The 16,081-nt window shown below is 47.7% G+C and overlaps 1 protein-coding gene across 6 annotated transcripts; it reads right to left on the bottom strand.

Annotated features, from left to right (window-relative positions):
* Positions 1-689: 689 nt before the first annotated feature.
* On the bottom strand, positions 690-14,988 carry LOC115931566 (killer cell immunoglobulin-like receptor 2DS2). 6 transcript variants are annotated; one of them, XM_031003977.2, is made up of 9 exons: positions 14,918-14,951; positions 14,038-14,073; positions 13,029-13,310; positions 11,289-11,588; positions 9,484-9,777; positions 6,262-6,312; positions 1,877-1,981; positions 1,361-1,413; positions 1,221-1,262 (listed from the first exon to the last, which is right to left on the bottom strand). In XM_031003977.2, the coding sequence occupies exons 1-9, from the start codon at positions 14,949-14,951 to the stop codon at positions 1,221-1,223; spliced, it is 1,197 nt and encodes a 398-aa protein (XP_030859837.2). The 6 variants fall into 6 exon arrangements, with proteins under 6 accessions (XP_055226514.1, XP_030859836.2, XP_030859837.2 ...); XM_031003976.2 differs by lacking the exons at positions 1,221-1,262; positions 13,029-13,310 and adding an exon at positions 1,086-1,196; XM_031003972.2 differs by lacking the exon at positions 6,262-6,312.
* Positions 14,989-16,081: the final 1,093 nt, after the last annotated feature.

Raw genomic sequence — 16,081 nt, 5'->3', positions numbered from 1 at the left:
TACATAAAATGACACAGCATTTGGAGATAACCCATGCACATCCTCCTGTATACATGAAATCATCTCTTGATTACTTATAATTCCTGATACAGCCTATACACCACCTCATTTGTGTGCATTCAACACAGTTTTGCTTTTTGGAACTTTGTGGACTTTTTCTCTGAATATTTTTGATTTATACTTGGTTCAATAAACACCTGTAAACCCCACAGATACAGAGGAGCGACTGTATATTTATAGTATGAAAGATGATGTGTTGACATGTGTCCCCACGGAGATGAGACTAACAAGGCCTATGACTCTACAAATGTTTCATCGTGGAATGACTCTGCCAGCTTTCCAGGTTGCAGAGAGTAAGAATATCACTTGTTCATGTGATTCAAGATCCTCGGAACCTCCTATGTGCTGCATCTTTGGATGGAAATTGGAGTCCCAGAGACAAATGAGGCTCCACCCTGCTTCCAGAAGCTCAGAGTCCAGGGGTGAGAACCCAGCGGAGAATAGATGGGGTTGTATGGACATGGTAATGATAACAGCGGTTTCTTTCAGAGAATACAGTGTCACATTAACTGAAGCAATGAGGGCAGACATGTTTATTTGAAGAGGAGACAGCTACATTGAAATCACAAAAAATTTTATAGGTTTCACTGCTGACAGAAGGCTGGAAAATAGTCTGAAGAAAGGTGAAACAGCATGAGGGAAGGTGGAACAGCACGTGTGTAAGTGCCATGTCAAGAGGGAGCCTCTTGTATGTTTGGAATTGTGAGTTCCTCAGTGTGATCGCAGCCTCAAGTAGACTAGGAAGTAAGCCAGTTAGGTTGGAGAGGTGGGCAGGGGTCAAGTGAAATGGAGAATTGTGGGCTAAGCAAAGGAGTGTGTTTTCTCTGCAGCAGGCAGTGGGGACCTTAGACATTTGTAAGCAAGAGAGAGGCATGTTCAGATTTGTGGTGTGAGGAAGAGCGATCCCCTAAGATGAAGACTGATGCCTTCAGATTCCAGCTGCTGGTACATGGGAGCTGGCAACCCGGTTTTGAGACAGGGCTGTTGTCTCCCTAGAAGATCCCATCAAGGCCTGACTGTGGTGCTCATGGGCAGGAGACAACTTTGGATCTGGGCTCAGCATTTGGAAGTTCCATGTACACGCTGGTATCTGTTGGGGGTGTCTTGGACCTCTGAGAAGGGCGAGTGATTTTTCTCTGTGTGAAAACGCAGTGATCCAATTATGCGTATGACACCTCCTGAGGGTCTTGTTCATCAGAATCCTGTAGAGAGGGAAATGCTGAGTGAGGGAGGGTGCTCACATTTATCAGGACTCTTTGGGAATAAGACTAGCCATGAGGCTGGGCCGAGGAGCACCTACCTCCCTGTTCACTGTTCTGTTCCCTGCAGGCTCTTGGTCCATTACAGCAGCATCTGTAGAAGATGGAAGTCATCAAAACAGCTCGGAGGGCACTTCTGGGTCCTCATTTCATAAACAGATACCAACATACAGGGGGAGGCCATAGGTGCCTGAGTTCTCTCAGTTGCCAACAGCAGACTCAGACATTCTATCTCTCTGAGCTCAAGGACCCATCCCATGAATAGCTCTGAGTTCCCATCCCATTGATTCTGTCTCCCACTTTCTGCCTGTCATGGAACCTTCTCCTGGATGTGAGTGGCTACAGGGGACATGAGGATACAGTTCAGAATCAGGCAATGGTCTGTGAGCTGAAGGCAGGGGCAAGGTGTCTGGTGCTCTCTCTAGAAAGTCCTCCCTCTGTGACTCCTGCCTTGGGCCAGGGATCATCCTGCTGGTGAGGAACACACACCCGCGTGCTCCCATCCTGCTTCTCCACCTGGCCCTGAGCTCTCTGGCCTCTGCTTCGTGAGACTTACCTTTTTTTGTTGGAGCACCAGCGATGAAGGAGAAAGAAGAGGAGGATGGTGAAAGGGATTTTGACCACTGAGGTCCCAATCAGAACGTGCAGGTGTCTGGGGTTACCTGGAAGGAGACAAGACACCAATAAGAAGCTAATCATACCAGTTCCTCTTTATGAATTGCCTCGCATTTCTTGATTCACAGGTCACCACATACAACGTCTCTTTGGGACAAGCACCCAGATGGCGGGAGACCCAGCTTTCTCCTGCTTTCTCAGTTATAGCTCTCATAGTAACCACAGAATGTACTGAGGATACAACTACTTTAGTTGAGATGTTTGACCCCTTCAAAACTCACATTGAAATTTCACCCCCAGTGTGGGAGGTTGGGCCTCTTGGGAGGTGTTTGGGTCATGGAGGTGGATCCATCATGAACAGATCAATGCTGTCCCAAGGAGACGGGGTTAGCAAGTTCCCCCTCTATTAGTTCCTGGAGAGCTCGTTGTTAAAAAGAGCTTGGAAGCTCCATCGCTCCCCCTCCACCTTGCTCCCTCTCTTGCCGTGTGATCTCTGTGGTCTCTGCACAGACGGACCCTCCTTCCCTTCTGCCAGAGTGGGAGCAGCCTGAGGCCGTCACGAGAAATAGATGCTGGTGCCATGCTTCCAGTACAGCCTGCAGAACGGTGAGGCAAACCAATCTCTTTTCTTTAGAAGTTACCCAGGCTCAAGTGTTCCTTTAGAGCAACAAAAATGGACTAAGACAGCAACATCCTGAGATCAGGAGGAACGTCTCAGAACAGCCTGGGCTGCCTTCCTGTTCTTCCTGGAGGAGGACGTCATGCAGTGCTTTAGCTGAGTGCTTTCTGTGGCTCCAGGGTACAAAACCCAGGCTGGGCTGCTTTCTGGCTTCCCCCAGCTACACTGCAAATGGGGTGACTCCACATGTCCCGAGCAACTTCTCTGAGCCTTGAGGGACTGGCTCACATTGAAATGTAGGCTTCTGTTGTCACTCGCTGCTTATCTGTTAGTAATGAACCTGCCTGTGTAATGTATTCTCTGTGTGTTCTGTCTCCCTGGAGTGACGGTGAGTGATAGGAATTGGCATAGGCCCAGGTGCAGTCCAGGAGGTGTTTAGAGTCATCTCTGGGAAGACTGCACTGGGATTGATGCACTGGGATTGATACACAGCGAATGTGCTTTAGGATTTCTACATCCACAGCATTCTTGAGTCAAACAACTTGCATTCTCCAAGAAAACGAAACAAAAGTGAAATCAAGATAAAAAAAGCGAAGTAGGATTCTCTTATGTCAAACAGCCAGGAAATAGTGTTGAAGCCCGTTTGAAACGTGCTACTCTTTGTGATCTCGGGAGACACATGTTAGGCTGCTGTTCTACCCGAGGGGCTAGGGGAAGGACCACCACGTCCACCATCTATTGCTTCAATACCACCTGTCCTCCTGTGAATTAGTAGGAAAGGGGAGCAGGAGCTAGTGCTGGCGCTGATCTCGGATTCCAAGATCTGGACTCACTCCAAGGAGTATTAATGTTTACCTCCCCATGGTCTATCTGAATCTCCACAGGTGATTGGAAGTAGAGGTGAGGTGGGGGATTTGGGTGAGTGGGCAAGTTTTTTTTTTGCGATGACCAGAGCACTTTGTCTATTCCAGGATCTATACTGGAGGATTCAGCGGGCTTTCACATTTTCTATGTGATCTCATGCTCACAGAAAGCCAAATAAGGAAGAGGTTTTAGGCTGATTGCCTAATGGATAAGATAAAGGATCAAAGAAGTAATTATAGAGAAATAGAAAAATGATGATTGGAATTCAGGTGCCTTTGTCATTCGTGTGTGTTTTATTATATTTATGCATTTCATATTTTTAATTTTTGAGATGGAGTCTCCTTGTGTCACCCAGGCTGGAGTGCAGTGATGCAATCTCCACTCAATGCAACCTCCGCCTCCTGGGTTGAAGTCATTCTCCTGCTTCATCCTCCAGAGTAGGAGCTGGGATTACAGGGATGCACCACCATGATCGGCTAATTTTTGTATTTTTCATAGAGACAGGGTTTCAGCATGTTGGCCAGGCTGGTCTGAACTCCTGACTTCATGTGATCCACCCGCCTTGGCCTCCTGCAGTGCTGGGTTAGAGGCGTGAGCCACCGTTCACAGACTTGTATATTATGCTACAATAGGTCCCTTCATTTCCACCACCCCTCACATATGTGCCACTCCTTTGCCAGGTATTGATTTATGTGTAGGATGAATAAATTTCAGAAAGAAATTAATTAAGCGAGGATTAAACAAGTAGGAAAATCAAACCCAGCAAGCCTTTCCAGCCAATGATTCTACCTCACAAGCATATCTTATATCCATCTGCTTCATCCACTTAGGGTCTAAATCAGCACCACATTTCACCAGTGGGGCGGGAATTGCCTTTTCCACAGTCTCCTAGATTCCAGTTATGCACCTGGGCCTCCCTTATTTTCATGTCAGTCACTATTAATCATGTAGGGATTCCTGGTTACACCGAGGTGAATCCATGGCTGTGAGTATCAAACACACACGCCTTGTTCCTCCTTACTTTTCTGTGTACCCAGTGTGCTCTCCGTCTCTCTACCGTCATCTTGTCATTCTCCCCAATCTCATTCCCAGCATTTGAATGTAGAGCCTCTCCCTTGAACATAAAACTGTTTTCACCTTTGTGCCTTCACGGCTGACAGCTGTGTGTGGAAAATCCTTCCGCCAATCTTTCAGGTGTTCAACCCGTGTTTTTCATTAATGTCACAAATATCTGATTAGCGAGATCTTCTCTGTCACCCAAAATCATACACTCAGCATTATCTATTATTGATTTTGAATTCTGGCTGGGCACAGTGGCTCATGCCTGTTATCCCAGTACTTTGGGATGCTGAGACGGTTGGATCACTTGAGGTTGGGAGTTTCAGACAAGCTTGGCCAACATGGTGAAACAGCCTCTCTACAAAAAATATACAAAAAGAATTAGCCGGGCATGGTGGCAGTTGCCTGTGATCCCAGCTACTCGAGAGGCTGAGGCAGGAGAATCACTTGAATCCAGGAGACGCAGGTTGCAGTGAGCCAAGATCGTGACACTGCACTGTAGCCTGGAAGACAGAGGGAGACTCTGTCTCAGTAAACAAAAGAGCAAACAAACAAATAGATTTCATGCACAGATGTTTCCCAATGGATCATTCATTTATTGGTCCACTTGTGCATTCATTTCCTGCCCTCCCATTTAACCATCTGCAATATCAGTGTCCCAAGAGCAGAGGCCAAATGCATCTTGTTCACTGTTTGTGGAAGGCAGGAGAATGCTGTCCCACCCCAAAATGTCCCTGTCCTAGCCTCCATAGCTTGTGAATATGTTATTTTACATGGAAAGGAGGAATGAAGATTGCAGATGGAATTACGGTTGCTAATCAGCTGAACTTAAAACAAGGGTATCCCGAATGACTTCCGGGAGATTATGATGGATTTTCATCTTGGTGAACCCAATAGAATCCCCAAGTTTTCAAAAGATGAGGAAGAAGGGAGAGCAGCATTGAGAGAAAGAGGTGTGGTAAGGAAGAAGGGTCTGAGTGATGCCATGTGAGATGTGATCAGTCTTTGTGGGTTTTGAGGAAGGAGGAAGGGGACCAGGAGCCAAGGAACTGGGAGCCTCTAGAAGCTGGGACAAGTGAGAAGCAGATTCTTGCCTGGAACCCTCAGAGGGAAGGCAGCCTTGCTGTCACCTTGATTTTAGCCCAGTGAGACGCACTTCATACTTTGAGCTACAGCACTGTAAGATAATTAAATAACCGTTTTGTTTTCACCCACGAATCTTGTGGAAATTTGTTATGGCAACAATAAGAAAAGCTTCCACACTGCAGAGCCTGAGCATGGGGCCGTGGCTGAATGAATCAGTGAGTCGAAGTGTGCGTGCATGAACTCTGTTCTCTGTTACGGCAAGGCTCTTGCTCTGCTGAGTCAGCCAGGGTTGCCTCATGACCAACAGGAGCTCATTCCTTGGCAAGTGGATCTTCTCTAAAACACCTCGCCCTCATCAGATGTTCCCTTCCCTTCCCTCTCTCAAGCCCCCAGGAATTTATCCTCCAGTTAGGAATGCAGGCAGAACAAACATTGCATTTTTCCTGAGAAGGATGTCAGATTGGCAATCATTCTTCTAGCTTGTAGGAGGTCTCAGCTCCATAAAATGAGAGATTAAAAGATTTCACTGAGCCCTGTGTTGGGCCCAGATCCCTTTCGCTGTTGGAGTAGCTGGAGTTCGGAGATGGTAGAAGACAGGTGCACAATGTCAGAGCTGTGAGATGCTGAGTCAACACCTGCATCCAAGGTTTCCACCTCCCCAGGTTTCCAAAAGCGGATATAAGAGGGTTCTGTACTCACCGGTTTTGGTGCTTGGTTCAGTGGGTGAAGGCCAACTATTTGAAGGGTTTCCTAGAACACGAGATAGGAGAGAGGTGAGGAAATGAGGGTGTCTGTCCTCTACTCAATGGAAATCTCTGAGGTTGGTTCATGGCCAATGCTCTGTTATCTAATATTGGGCCCTGGGAGTCCTGGGATCCTTTTTTCCGTAATTTTTGTATGTGACACCCACGGTCTTGAGTCTTCAAGGTATAAAGAGAAAACAGGAGCATCACAGTACCTGATCTTAAAATATGTTACAGAGCTGTAGTAAGCAAAACAGCATGACGTTGGCATAAAGAAAGGCACATAGAACAATGGAGCAGAATGAAGAACACAGATATAATCCATGCATTTACATCTAATGTTTTTTTATTTTTTCTTTTGAGGTGGAGTTTCACTCTGTCACACAGGCTGGAGGGCAGAGGTGCAATCTTGGTTCACTGCAACCTCAGCCTCCTGGGTTCAATCAATTCTCTTGCCTGAAACTCCTGAGTAGTGGTATTACACGTGCTGACCACCATGCTCAGCTAATTTTTATATGTTTAGTGGAGACGATGTTTCATCACGTCGGCCAGACTAATCTTGATCTCCTGGCCTCAGGTGATCCACCTGCCTCAGGCTCCCAAAGTGCTGAAATTGCAGGTGTTAGCCACCATGCCCAGCCCATCCAGTGGACTTTGACGAAGGTGCCAAGAACTTACAATCAGGAAAAGACAGTCTTTTCAATAAACAGTGCAGGGAAACCTGGACATCTACATGCAGAAGAATGAAACTGCACCTCCACCTGTCACCATACACAAAAATCAAATGAAAATGGATTAAAGATGTGAGTCTAGGGCCTGAACCTATGAAACACGTAGAAGAAAATATTGGGGAAATGCTCCAGGACATTTGTCTGAAGGAAGACATTTTGTTTTAAACCTTCAAAACACAAGTAATCCAAGCAAAAATAGACCATTGGGATTACCTCAAACTAAGCAACTTCTGCACCACTAAAAATAAACCAACAAAGTGAAGAGACAACCCACGGATTGGGAGCAAATATGTGCAAACTATGCATCTGAGACGGGATTAATAACTAGAAATATAAGAAGCTCAAACAACTCAATAAAACAAATGATTTAATTGAAAAAGGAGCAAAAGACATGAAATTTCCCCGCATATGAAAAAGTGCTCATTATCACTCATCATCAGAGAAGTGCAAATTAAAATCGAAGTGAGTTTTCATCTCATCCCATTAACATGGTTTTTAGGACGGGCGTGGTGGCTCACGTCTGTCATCCTAGAACTTTGAGAGCCCGAGGTGGGTGAATCTCATAAGGTCGGGAGTTTGAGATCAGTCTGACCCACATGGAGAAACGCTGTCTCTACTAAAAATACAAAAATTAGTCGGGCGTGGTGGCATGTGCCTGTAATTCCAGCTACTCGGGAGGCTGAGGCAGGAGAATCGCTTGAACCTGGGAGGTGGAGGTTGCGGTGAGCCGAGATCACACCACTGCACTCCAGCCTGGGTGACAAGAGCGAAACTCCATCTCAAAATAAAATGAAATAAAATAAAATGGCTTTTAGCTGCAAGACAGGCAAAAGAAATGCTGCCAAAGTGGTAGAGAAAGGAGAACCCTGGTACCCTGTTAGTAGGAGTGTAAATTGGTACAGCCATTACGGAGAAAAGTATGGAAGTCCTTTAAAGAACTAAAAAGAGGTTGGGTGAGGTGGATCACGCCTGTCATCCCGGCACTTTGTGAGACCGAGGCGGGCACCTCAGTTGAGGTCATGAGTTTGAGAGCAGCCCAGCCAACATGGGGAAACCCCATCTATACTAAAAAAAACAAAAAGTAGCCAGGCATGGTGGCGTGCACCTGTAATCCCAGCTACTACAGAGGCTGAGGCAGGAAAATCATTTGAACCCAGGAGGCGGAGGTTGCAATGAGCCAAGATGACATCACTTGTACTCCAGCCTGGCCACAGAGGGAAACTGTCTCAAAAACAAAAACAAAACAACAAACGAAAAACTAAAAAGAGAACTTTCACAGTATCCAGCAATTTCACCACTGGGTTTATATCCAAAGGAAAGTAAATGAATATATCGAAGTGATATCTGCACTCGTATGATTGGTGCAGCACTGTTCACAGTAGCCAAGATGTGGAGTCAACCTACCTGCCCGTCAGTGGATGAATGGATAGAGAGAATGTAGTACATAGACACAGTGGAGACTACTCATCCATAGAAAGAATAACATCCTGATATTTGCAGCCACATGGATGGAACTGGAAGTCATTACAAAGATTCTCATTTCTCACCCATATACAGGAGCTAAAAGGTGGACCTCATGAAGATAGAGAGTAGAATGGTGGCTACCAGAGGCCAGGAAGAAAAGGGTAGAGGGTAAAAAAAAAAAAAAAAATATATATATATATATAAATGTATTTATGACCACTAGACTTTACACTTAAAAATGGTAAATGTGGCTGGGCGTGGTGGCTCATACCTGTAAGCCCAGCACTTTGGGAGGCCGATGCGGGTGGGTCACATGGTCAGGAGTTTGAGACCATCTCGACCAACATGGTGAAACCCCCTCTCTACTAAAAATACAAAAAGTAGCCTAGCATGGTGGTGCGCGCCAGTAGTACCAGCTATTCAGGTGACTGAGGCAGGAGAATCGCTTGAACCCAGGAGGTGGAGGTTGCAGTAAACTGAGATTGTGCCACTGCGTTCCGGCATAGGGGACAGAGCTAGACTCCGCCTCAAAAAAAAAAAAAGTTAAAGGTGGTAAATGATATAGGTATATTTAACCTCAATAAATATTTTTTCAAACAAAAAGAAACGGGTGTAGGGGTTGTTGGTGATGACATCTCTGTGTGGGTGAGAGGCCAGTAAGGGCTTCTGGGAAATGGGTAAGGTTAAGGGGCTGAGGGAACCTCTCATGTCCCGAAACTGAGCCCAGTCTCCCTCCTCTGGGTGTCTCCTGACCGCTTTCTCCATCTGCCTGGGTGCCTGGAGCCCTGGCCGCAGGCCTCCGTGCAGGCCGTGCAGGAGGGTTTGGAGGTGCCGTGTCTGCCATCCTGTGCCCTGATCCCTCCCTCACACCCATGCTGCGTCTTCTCTCTGCATCTGTCCATGCTTCTCCCATCATCAGCAGGAAGCTCCTCAGCTAAGGCTCTAGGATCATAGGACATGGGACAGCCATGGGCTTTCCTCACCTGTGACAGAAACAAGCAGTGGGTCACTCGGGTTTGACCACTCGTAGGGAGATACACGGAAAGAGCCGAAGCATCTGTAGGTCCCTCCGTGGGTGGCAGGGCCCAGAGGAAAGTCAGCCTGGAATGTTCCGTTGACCTTGGGCCCTGCAGGGAGCCTACGTTCATGGGCCTCCCCCTCCCTGGATAGATGGTACATGTCATAGGAGCTCCGGGAGCTGCAGGACAAGGTCACGCTCTCTCCTGTCAGAACCGTGGGGCCCGGCTGGGCTGAGAGAGAAGGTTTCTCATATAGACCTGGAAGGAGAAGAGGCAGTTTCCTCAGGGAGGTTCTTCCTTGTCACAACTCCCCTCACACCTGAGCGGAGAACTCACTCCCCTGCTCTATGACCTAATGCTCTCTCTCTCTCACCCTCCACCCCATCTCTCTTCATGTCTATTTCCTCCTTCCACCTTCTCTGTCTCTCTAGGTCTCTGATCTCACTTCCCCACCTCTAGATATGTTTTCCCCTTTTGGATTGTTTTATTCTCTCTGACTCTCCTTGGATTGGTTGACTTGATGTTACTTTTTTTAATTCTGAGTTTCTCACTTTGTGTCCTGTTCATAACTTTCTGCATATTTCTATCTATTATCTATCGATCTATCTATTTATCTATTCAGTGTCTAACTACAAATTCTCTATCTGCCATCTATATCTATATATCATCTATTTATCAATCGTCTATCTATCCATCAATCATCTATTATCTATATCTATGTATCATTTGTCTCTCTCTATGATTTCTCTCTTTTTCTGCCTCTCTATCTCTATGTATTATCTATGTATCTATCTTCATCTTCATCATGTCTATGTATCATCTATTAGTGAATCAATCATCATCTATGTATCTATAACCTATTATTTATCATCTACCTATTTATCATCTATCTGTATCTATCCATCTATCATCTGTGTTGCTCTGCCTCTCGGTCTCTCTAGTTCTCTTTGTAATCTCTGCAATTCATCCCCACATCTCCATCTTTCTATGTCCTTGTGCCTCTCCCTCAGGACTCTAATTGTAGTGCTTTTCTCTGCTCTCTTCCATTGTTCTCTCCACTTCTCTGCCCTCTTTTCTCTCTCTTTATGTGTCTGTGAGTCTCTCAATCTCCTTCCTCTGGCTCATTCTCTGTGTGTTTATGTCTTTGCTTTTTGGTGTCCCTGATTTCTCTCTGTGTCTCTCACTGATCCTCTCATATGTGGGGTTATTTGGAATGTGAGCCTCAGAATCTAGTCTGGGGACTGCAAGTTCACACAGCATACAGGGGTTGGTGTTCTGGGGCCATGATATCCTGGGATGATTACTCTCCATTGCATGGAAGGCAGAGGTGTCAGAATAAACACGGCATCAGTAGATGCCAGAAAGCCTGAGGCCACAGGGCCCAACTCAGGTCAGAAATATGGGTGTCCTTGGGTTTTCCTGGTAGAGAACACTTTGTGGAGGTAAAACAGAAATGAAACTTCTAACCTGTGCCAGGTCTCTGAGCAAAGTCAGCATGGAAGGATACCTCTCTCTGGGACATGTCTGTCTGTCTGTCTCCTTTAACTCTTTCTTTCTTTTCTAACTCTTGGTATCTGTCCTCTGTTATGACACCTGGTCTGTACTTGTGTCTCCTGTTTCTCTGTCTCTGTTGGTACAGACCTCACCAAGTCAGTCTCTCTCCATAAGAATACCAAGCTCATCTTCCTTACAACCACCTGGGCCTCCAAGACATGGATCATTCACTCCGTGTCCCAATGACAATGAGAAGAATGTCCGGATACTCTCACCTGTGATCACGATGTCCAGAGGGTCACTGGGAGCAGACAACTGATAGGGCGAATGAGGAACAGAACCGTAGCATCTGTAGGTCCCTGCCAGGTCTTCCGTCATGGGACCGATGGAGAAGTTGGCCTTGGAGACCCCATCATGGTGCTCTCCAGTGAGGCTCAAAGTGTCGTTAAACATCCCCTTTCTGTGCAGAAGGAAGTGCTCAAACATGACATCTGACCAACATTGCAGGATGACTGTCTCTTTTGATTTCACCAGGCGACCTGGGAGGGCCAAGAGGGAAGGTTTTCTGTGGACTCCTAGGAAGAGAGTTTGTGAATTTAGAAGGTGTCTCTCTTTATCATCCCATCCATGGCACCTGGAATCAGTGAGGCTTCCCCTCTCTGGTGTCTTATCTCTCTCCTTCCTCTCTGTGTCTTCATGTTCTTTTCTGTGCCCATAACTCCTGGTGCAGGTCCTTCCATCTGTCTCCCTACCTCTTCTCTGTCCCTCTGTCTCTAGTAGCCTCTGATTCCCTTGCCGCTGGGCTCAGCCTCATCTCTTGGGCTGTTGTACCTATTTCAATCTAATGTCTTTCCTGCTGTCGTTGTAGGGGTGGAAGAGGAGCCAGGATAGGCTGCACGTCCCGGCTCTTAGCAGCCTGGTTCAATCTCTTTTGGACGAATTGGAATCCTTGGCAGGAGGTATGAACTGATCAGTAAGGCAGGCACCAGTGTCCACACACCCTGTTCCTGGTGGGGACTGGGAGCCACTCTTGCCATGCCTGTGCCAGCTTCCATAGGCTGGCTCCTGGTGCTGGTTGGAGGAGTATCAACCCCTCCCTATGTGGATGGAGCCTGGTGGTGGCATCATCATCCCACCCATGCTGATCTCGGTGTAGCCAACCTTCTCCTTGTTTGGTTTCTTTAATTAATTAATTAATTTTAGAGACAAAGTCTCACTCCTTCGCCCAGGCTGGAGTGAAGTGGTGTGGTCTAGGCTCACTGCAACCTCTGTCTCCTGGGTTCAAGTGATTCTCCTGCCCTCAGCCTCCCAAGTCGCTAGGATTACATGCGCCTGCCACGATGCCCGGCTATCCTTGTGTCCTTTCTTAACTTGTCCTTGACCTGGGTTCCAGTGTTGTTTTCCTGTTGCTGCTGTAGAAAATTATCAGAAGCATGGCAGCAGGAGAGAGCACACTGACCCCTTCCAATTCTGGAGACAGAAATCGGACCCTGTTTTTCCTGGGCTAAAATCAAGGCATCTGCAGGGCTGTGTTCCCTCTGGAGACTCCGGAGAATCAGTTCCTTGACTTTTCCAGCCTCTGTAGGCCACCTGCATTCATGGCTCATGGCCTTCCTCCACCTTCAAAGCTGTTGGAGTCTCCCATTGCGCTACTCGAATCCCCATTGCCCTCTTCCTCCTCCTTTCATGTGGACCCTTGTGATTATACTGAGCCCAGTGGGACAGTCCAGGCTGTCTCCCCATCTCAAAGTCAACTCATCAACAACCTGAGCTCCATCTTCCCCTTCAGTCCCTTCCCCTATAACATAAATAGTCACAAGTTCCAGGGATTAGAATGTAGTCATCATTGGGGACAATTATTCTTCCCAGCATAGCACCCATTTCCCTGTATTCAATCCCTCTTTACCCCAAATATAGTCAGGGCCTGGGTGATAGGACCCTCAAGGACACCCCCACCAGAAGCTCTGGGATTCAGGAGGTGGGACAAGGAGGATCCCAGACAGGAGTCCTCTGACCTGTGACCATGATCACCAGGGGGTTGCTGGGTGCCGACCACCCAGTGGGGGAGTGTGGGTGTGAACCCCGACATCTGTACGTCCCTGTGTGTGCTGGGGTCACAGGGTCCATGAAAAGGCTCTTCCAGAATATTCTGTTGTACAGCTCAGGGACAGGCACCCCATCTTCCTTGTACACACTGAAGTTGTTAAACCCAAGATAAGAATGACACCGAAGAATCACATGTCCTGGAGGCACCACAGGGCTGGGCCAGGCAGACAGCAAGGGCTTGTCCTGACCGCCTTGGGGAGAAGGAGGCACTGCCTTAGAGAGGAGGATGTGGAGCCGCCCCTCCCTCCCTGTGCTCTGAAGATTCTCCTCGCTTTCCATGTTTCTATGGCTGCTATCACACCTTGGTGCCCAGGGCTAAAGGAAGGACCCATCCCGCAAACACAAAGTGTCTCCCTACAACAAAAGTGTCAGCTGAGAACTTTGAGCAAGTGCTGAGTAAGAGACTCCTACTAGATTTTAATACTGTAAGATTACTCACATAAAACAACACAAGGTAGACATGGGGTGGAGGGTATGTCCTTTGAGAATGGAATATCAGCAGATGCCTGAATAAAAATAAGCAACTGAGCCCCCATCAGAGGATTTGGAATGTCAGGGCCATGGGTGTGGTTTCCCACCTCTTCTGGTAGAGTGACAGCAGCCACACTGCAGCCCCTACCATCATGGAAACGCTGAAGTGTGTGAGTAACACCTTTGTCCTCAGAGGATCTGCTGTTCCTACCACTTCCCCACCACACACCCCAGCTTTGAGCACCCCAGTCTAACCCTGATCCCCACAGAACTTGACTCTGCCAAGGGAATGAAAGGCCGGGGAGGCGAGGTCGGAACTGTGGGCCGAGCACCCCAGGGTCCCCTCTTCCTAGTTTATGAGAGGCTCCCCGACAGGACTTCCCTCCTGTTTCAGGAAAATCCTCTTATGTGGGGAGATGACACCCTAAGGTTTGGAGAAGGACTCACCCTCATGTGGCCAGGCCCCCCGCAGCAAGAAGAACCCTGGAAAGAAAGATCATGATGGACCATCCATCTGCAGGCAAACCAGGCCTCCCTTGCTGCCCCCACTGGACTGTGAGTCTTGGTAGCCAGGCCCTTCCTGGGCTGAAGGGAAACTTACCCTCAGTGCCTACCTGCACCCAAGAACAGGGCTGTTGGCTGTGCAGACACCCAGCCTCCAAGCCCAGATCCCCACCACAAGCCCATATCCCCACCACAAGCCCGTATCTCCACTCCAGGCCAATATTTCCACCCTAGGCCTATATCTCCACTCCAGGCCGATATTTCCACCCTAGGCCCATATTGCCAATCCAGGCCAAGATCTCAACCGTAAGCCCATATCTCCAATCCAGGCCCATATCTCCACTCCAGGCTCAGATCTCCACCCTAGGCCCATATCTCCAATCCAGGCCCATATCTCCACACCGGGCCCATATCTCTACTGAAGGCCAGTAACTCCACCTCCAGGCCCATATCTCCACCCCAGGCCCAGATCTCCACCCCAAGCCCATATCTCCACTCTAGGCCCATATCTCCATCCTAGGCCCATATTTCCACTCCAGGCCCAGATATCCACCTCTAGGCCCATATCTCCACTCCTGGCCCATATCTCCACTCCAGGCCCATATCTCCACTCCAGGCCCATATCTCTACTATAGGCCTGTAACTCCACCTCCAGGCCCATATCTCCACTCCAGGCTCCTATCTCCCCTCCAGGTTCCTATCTGCACTCCAGGCCCAGATCTCCACTCCAGGCCCACAACTCCACCTCCAGGCCTATATCTCCACGTCTGGGCGCAGATCTCCATCCCTGCACTCCCTCCCTCTATTCCTTTCCAGGACTCACCAACACACGCCATGCTGACGACCATGAGCGACATGGTGCTGCTGGAGCAGACAGGCGGCTGCGCCCCAGCTCAGCTCAGCAGCGCACAGGATGTTATTTGGCGCCCTGCCCGTGCAGTTTACATGTTGACCACATCATGGGAGGGTGACGTACGCAGGCTCTTTCTACCTTGCATGAGGCCCAGTGGGTGCTCGCTCAAGAGCGGAACATGGCTTCCTGGAAATTGTTCTCACTAGAATTGACACCTAGTGTCCTTCACTATGACCAACTCAAAACACGTCTCAGATCCAACCTCCGGAACACAAGATGCCTAAAATCTGTGCTAACGTGAAAGACTTTTCATGTATTTTTATTGTTTTTATCTGAGATTCAAACTCTTCTTCCTGTGTAATATGCAAAATATCTAATAGGTATTATTAATGTTTTCAGAGTCATTCTGACTAATAAACCATTAGAATTGTTCATGCTTGTATTTCTAGTATTACAGCAGAACCAGTTAAAATGATTTAAATTCCCAGGGAAGGATTATGCAATTATTTACAATCTTAGAATTGTATGTTATCAGCAAAAACCACACATGTAAACTCTGGATTTTTGTAGTTTTATCTAAAATTTGTCTCATGACCCAAGATTCCAGAGTCCCAACTCTTGAGTTTGATCTCCGTCTGTCTCTCTCCCTCCCTCATTTTAAATTTTACAGAAATATCCAGTAACATAATGCTATAGAAAATCAAGTTTCCCCCAGCATGTCGGGAAGCCAAGGTGGGCAGATGAACTGAGATGAGGAGATTGAGAGCAGCCTGGCCAACACAGTGAAACCGTGTCTCTGATAAAAATCCAAAAATTACCCGTGCCTGCTGGCAGGCACCTGTAACACCAGCTACCCAAGAGGCTGAGGCACGAGAATCGCTTGAACCTGGGAGGCGGAGGTTGCAGTGAGCTGAGATTGTGCCACTACAGTCCAGCCTGGGCGACAGAGCAAGACTCCGCCTCAAGAAAAAAAAAAATAGCAAATAGCCTATAATGCCAAATTAGAGGGCTCTGGCTACTAAATTTAAAGGGTTGTATGAGGCTACATAAAGTGCAGCATCCTCAAGAGTGTGGACACAGGGAGCCCTTTAGCAGAAACAGTGTCTAAAATACACATCCGTGTACACACAGGCC

Source organism: Gorilla gorilla, chromosome 20 (assembly GCF_029281585.2).
Source record: "Gorilla gorilla gorilla isolate KB3781 chromosome 20, NHGRI_mGorGor1-v2.1_pri, whole genome shotgun sequence".
Lineage (NCBI taxonomy): Eukaryota > Metazoa > Chordata > Mammalia > Primates > Hominidae > Gorilla > Gorilla gorilla.
This window is presented reverse-complemented; position numbering and strand designations above follow the sequence as displayed.

What these genes read in the sequence shown, in the direction of transcription:
- LOC115931566 (XM_031003977.2), bottom strand. Translation starts at nt 14,951, where the DNA reads ATGTCGCTCATGGTCGTCAGCATGGCGTGTGTTG. An exon ending in TGAACCAAGCACCAAAACCG is followed by an intron (nt 1,982 to 6,261) that starts GTGAGTACAGAA and finishes GTCTCCTTCCAG; the next exon opens with GTAACCCCAGACACCTGCAC. An exon ending in CTGGTGCTCCAACAAAAAAA is followed by an intron (nt 1,414 to 1,876) that starts GGTAAGTCTCAC and finishes CATCTTCTACAG; the next exon opens with ATGCTGCTGTAATGGACCAA.